Below are 5710 nucleotides of genomic sequence, written 5' to 3'. Positions count from 1 at the left end.
TTGTCTTTATTTGATGTATTGGTGTGACATTTTGAAATAAAAAAAATACTCACCTGATAGAAATGTAATTAAAAATATGACACGTTGTAATGAATTTGAATTTAACAAACTGATTTGTAATGAATTTGAATTTAACAAACTGATTTTAACAGTGTTAACAGTTGGATTTGAAGTTTGAAATTTGAAATTTGAAAAGTAAACGAAATAAATTCCTAGAAATAAAAGTACAAAGACTAAATCCAAATTTATGAAGAGTGTAGGGACTTATGGCATTTTTTAACCAAAAAAATTCATACCCAAGTAGGAACAATTGCCGAGTTTAAGGATTAACTTATACCAACAAAAATTTAAGCCTCGAACAATTGCCGGATTCAAGGACTAATTTGAAAAAATGTTTCATTTAGGGATAAAATGTGGATTAATCCAATTTAAAATTCAAAACACTATTTTTCTTGGAATGTCAGCTATATTATTTTAAATATATGTAAGAAACTCAAAAAGGTTTAATACACTTTTCGAGACTTCAACTTAACAATTATTTCCATATTAGGACCTTAAATTGCTGGGTCATCTCCACATACTTCCCAAAAAGGTTTAATACACTTTTCGAGACTTCAACTTAACAATTATTTCCATATTAGGACCTTAAGTTAGCAATTTTTCTCATATTGAGGTTTAAATTTTTTTTTTCCAAATTTTTCAAAGTATAAAGAAAAAGGATCAAAACCTAATGTGGGAACAATTACCAAGTTCAAGGATTAATTTGGAATGGGAAAATTTAATAAGTTTAGGGACTAACTTGAAAAAAAACTCAGATTCTAATGTGCAAAAAGTTCAGGCCCCAAGAGTAAATTAACCCACCTTAAAATTCAAAACACTAAATTTCTTGGAATGTCGGCTATATTATATATATTATATTTTTTAATGTATATAATAATTATATGTAAGAAACTCAACAGTTGAAGTTGCTGGTTCATCTCCAAAAAAACTTCCCAAAACAGCATCATTTTTTTTCCTCTTCTCTGCAAATTTTTTCAGCTGAAACAAATCTAGAAAAACCCAATTTGAAGATTACAAATTCAAAGTATTGAGTCACACTTTCATTTTGTAAAAAGGTCTTTTCCTTTTATTCGTTTCATTTTTCTAGAAAGTTGAAAGCTTTGGATCTGAAATTTTGGGTCATTTTGACTTTTTTTCATTTGAGATAAGAATTGGGTTTTTGCTTTTGATTTAGATTTTTCAGTACTTTCAGAAGAAGAACAAAAAAATGAGTTGGAAAAGCAAAGGATTTGATCCAAATCCTAAATCTATGGTAACAAAAAAGTTGACTCTTTTGCTTTGCATTGGCTGTTTTTGTGCTGGAATGCTCTTTTCTGATAGGTAAATTTCTTTTTATTTTCATTTCTTGATTTGGTTCTAGCTTGTATTTGCAGTTTGATGAATTAGGTGATTGTAAATATTATATATATATAACACTTAGTGAAAGCAATAGCTGTTTTTCTTTGTTTTAATTAGTTCCATGGACCATATTTTAAATCACTTTTTTACTAGGTTTATTGCTATATATTTGTGTATATTATTTTAGTGGCAATGATTATGAAAACTTTTGATAAATAATCATTAATTTTTAGGGATTTTCTTTTTGTTTTTACATTTAGATTGATATGTGCTAGGTAATTAATGAACCCACTTTGTTTAATGGTGTGTAATGCTAAGATCTGCACTTCATATAGCCTTGTGAAGGTTTTCATGCTTCTTTCATGGTGGATTCAAAGTTTTAGCCAGCATCAAGATCTTTCCGTATTCACTTTCACGGCAAGGATTGGTTAATGTCCTCTGAAATGGTGTTTAGTTAATGATATTCATTTGACATTTCATTTTGTTTACTGTCCTTATATCGAAACTTGTTGTCGGGATCTTCCGTTATTATCGTTTTCTCGAATTTGTTCAAGAATCAATGGATGTTCTCTGTCCCGAATCGAGAAGCTACCTTTATATCTTCAGTCATAGTTTGTTATATTCTTACCAATGTGAATGCCTAACTAACTAGATCTTTGGGGGTATCAGAATGTGGACAGTGCCGGAGGCAGAGGATAAAACCATATCACGAGCAATGGGTGTTAAAGATGAAAGACTAAAGTTAATTTCAGAGGGTTGTGATCCGATACGAGTGAGTTTTCTATTCAAATACTCGATAATTTTGTCGCCTTTTTTAAGTTCTTGTTAGCTTACACGATGGATTTATATTAACAGAAGGATGCGAAGCATGAATCAAAGGATATACTCAGTGAAGTTTCGAGGACTCATAATGCTATACAGTAAGTTCATATCCGTGCTTTGCTTTTTTACTTACCCCTTCGATTTCGGTGTGGAAGGTGTTTTTTTTTATGGATTATAAAAATGCAGAACGTTGGACAAAACAATATCGAATTTGGAGATGGAGTTAGCCGCTACAAGGGCAGTGCAAGAATCAATAATTAACGGTTCTCCCATTTCCGACGACCTGAAAATCCCCGAAACAAATGGGAAACGGAAATACTTAATGGTTGTAGGCATCAATACCGCTTTTAGTAGCAGAAAACGAAGAGATTCAGTCCGTGCTACTTGGATGCCTCAAGGAGAAGAAAGAAAGAAGCTTGAAGAGGAGAAGGGAATCGTAATGCGATTCGTAATCGGCCATAGGTATGTACTTTATCGAGTTCAAAGCCAAGTTTCGTGGACAGAAGCTTTATGAATCCTTTTGTTGTATAGTCAACTATTTTGATTGAATTGGATTCTCTTTAAACTTTTTTATCTGTCCAATCGATAGTGCTACCTCCGGGGGTATCCTCGATAGAGCTATTGAAGCAGAAGACCGAAAGCATGGGGACTTTCTGCGGCTGGTACTACCCTCAATCTTGCTCGTTTTCAGTTTTATGTATATATCTCGGGAACAACTATGTAGCCTTATTTTTTATTGTAAAATTTTTTTGTTCCGAACAGGAGCACGTTGAGGGTTATCTCGAATTATCAGCCAAGACAAAGACATACTTCGCCACTGCTGCTGCTTTGTGGGATGCTGATTTCTATGTCAAAGTCGATGATGATGTGCATGTAAATATAGGTACATATACACCATTTTCTTCCCCATTCTCTTTTTTTTTTCTTTCATAAGAACAGTCTTTTAAACCGGTAAACATTAAACCTAAAATTCTTTAATATATTTTCCGTTTTCGTGTGGCTGCCAAAATGTATGTTGCACTTGAAACTGAGTATTTTGTGATGACAACGATTTGTAGATGTAACTCATTTATCTTGATATGTTTTTGTGTTTCTAGATTTGATATGATAGAAATTGGATACGGTAAAAAGACCTCTCCAATCTCTGTCAATTTTGAAAGTGAGCAACTAAGGATAACTAAGCACGGCGTTAATGTTTTCCGTCAATTGTACATATAGTAACAAATTTAGCATTTAATGTTTACATATTTTGTCATTTTGACCTTGATTCTAATATTCAACAAATTCAGCCTCGACATTTAAGCATTTACACAAACATTGTAGGATAAATTAGAACCAAATTGACAGAATGTGTAAACTTTGTAGGCTAAATTTATTATTCTACCAATTAAAATCATGTACAATTGATAGAAAACATTATCGTCGAGATCAATTGTCCTTAGTTGCTCACTTTCGAAATTGACATGATTAAATTGTTTTAATTTTTGGAGAGGTCTTTTTACCAATTGGATACTCATTTTTGTTTTTTTTTTCTTGGATAATGAAAAACATTAAGAAAATGTGTTTGGTTAAAAATTTTAAAAATTGATTTTGAAAAATTAAAATAGGTGAAAATTAGAAAACAATAAAAAGTTGTTTTCACTAAAAATGTTTGGTAAAACTAAAAAAATTAACTTGAAATGAATTGACTTTGGTTCAAACATATATAAACAAAATTTGCTTTTGCAGCAACACTTGGAGCAACCTTGGCTCGACATCGAACCAAGCCCCGGGTTTATATCGGTTGTATGAAATCCGGTCCCGTTCTTGCCCAAAAGTAAGTCCTAGGTCATGTTTCTAACAAAGAAGTTCGGAGTTATAACCTAAATTTATGTTTTCTCACTTCTATTCTTGTCCATGGATAGGGGAGTAAGATATCACGAACCCGAATATTGGAAATTCGGTGAGGAAGGAAACAAGTATTTCCGGCACGCAACGGGGCAACTATATGCCATCTCTAAAGATTTAGCTTCCTATATATCAATTAACCAGTAAGCTTTGCATCTTCTAAACAAAATGTTGTATCTTTGTGTTTGAAGTTCATTTGTGCTTATTACTCGTCTTTCTTTAACGATAATTTTCCAGGCATGTGCTGCATAAGTATGCCAATGAAGATGTTACGTTGGGATCGTGGTTTATAGGGTTGGATGTCGAGCATATAGATGACCGAAGCCTATGCTGTGGCACCACAGGTAACATCCTAAACTAAATGCAGTACTTGTTTCCATCTGGTATTTGGAATCATCTTATCAAGGAACTTGTTATCGATTAGTGGTTCTCACCAGTCATATGGAGGCCCTTGTGTTAAGAGTTGAATTACATTTATCCCCTCTACTCAAAATTTGTGCAAATTGGTCCTTTCACGGTACATCAAAGAGCAAACAAATTCTTCTGTTAAAAAATTCATTTATTTCTACTATTAAAAGCTGGTCTTTATGCATCAGCATAAGATACATGTGGCTATCTGGTTATTTTATAAGCTACGCCATTTTTTAACAGTAGAAATGAATGAAGTTTTTAACAGATCGACCAGTTTTTGCTTATGTTTTGAGTAAATAGGGCAAAATGCATATGTTTCGAGTAGATAGGGCAAAATGCAATCTAACTTCTAATACAGAGGTTTCCATGGTACTTTTACTTGATATTTTCCATCACCGACAATATTTTTAAACCTATGTTGCTCAGACGTTAATTTTTTCCCTTGAAATACTCGTGTTCAGCACATGGATATAAGGATATGACCTGAAAGGATCATCCATAAACAAGGAAAAACTTAGAAACATTCAACCATACCTCTGTAAAATCTCTCACTCCCAAATCTGAGCAGCATAGCTTTAAAAAGGCACCTAACATTAAAGCAATGCTTGGAGGTTCTATGATCCCAATTGTTCGGTAACATCCCCGGACTTCCTCCGGGGACTGTATGTGTATATGTGTGTGTGTGAAAAGACAAGAATAGATAATAAATACCATATGTTCAAGGAGTATGTTACAAAACCAGGATTTGGAAACAAAAAGATTGATGATGAAAAACATTTGCTGCAGATTGCGAGTGGAAGGCTCAAGCGGGCAACGTTTGTGTTGCTTCGTTCGATTGGACCTGCAGTGGGATATGCAAGTCTGTTGAGAGGATGAAAGACGTTCACCGACGGTGTGGAGAAGGCAAGAATGCTTTGTGGAGTGAAGCTTAGTCAGTTTTCCTCCGAACTCCGGAGGAAGCAAAGTAAACAAAATAGCCATAGGAGCTTGTTTTTTTGGCCTTCATGAGAATACATTGTAGAAAACAGTGAGGTGTGTAATTAAAAAATTCAATTCTTTAGGGGGGGGGGTGGGGCGTTTTGTAAGTGTGAAAGGCAAACTCCACAATAAGTGCCATTAGTTAAGCCATAAAGCTTTTGCTTCTTTTATATATATATATATATATATTCACAAAATTAGTGGCTTTTTTTCA

The 5710-nt window shown here is 33.5% G+C and overlaps 1 protein-coding gene across 2 annotated transcripts; it reads left to right on the top strand.

Annotated features, from left to right (window-relative positions):
• Positions 1 to 939: 939 nt before the first annotated feature.
• LOC107932772 (probable beta-1,3-galactosyltransferase 4) lies at positions 940 to 5710 on the top strand. 2 transcript variants are annotated; one of them, XM_016864867.2, is made up of 11 exons: positions 955 to 1115; positions 1235 to 1380; positions 2068 to 2170; positions 2254 to 2318; positions 2407 to 2682; positions 2810 to 2882; positions 2983 to 3103; positions 3949 to 4036; positions 4125 to 4250; positions 4345 to 4451; positions 5305 to 5710. In XM_016864867.2, exons 2-11 carry the CDS (start codon positions 1268 to 1270, stop codon positions 5448 to 5450), a joined length of 1218 nt encoding a protein of 405 aa, XP_016720356.2. In that variant the 5' UTR covers positions 955 to 1115; positions 1235 to 1267; the 3' UTR covers positions 5451 to 5710. The 2 variants fall into 2 exon arrangements, with proteins under 2 accessions (XP_016720355.2, XP_016720356.2); XM_016864866.2 differs by having other exon boundaries at positions 940 to 1380.

Source organism: Gossypium hirsutum, chromosome A04 (assembly GCF_007990345.1).
Source record: "Gossypium hirsutum isolate 1008001.06 chromosome A04, Gossypium_hirsutum_v2.1, whole genome shotgun sequence".
Classification (NCBI taxonomy): Eukaryota; Viridiplantae; Streptophyta; class Magnoliopsida; order Malvales; family Malvaceae; genus Gossypium; species Gossypium hirsutum.
Note: the sequence above shows the minus strand (reverse complement) of the source record. Positions and strands in the feature narration are given on the sequence as shown.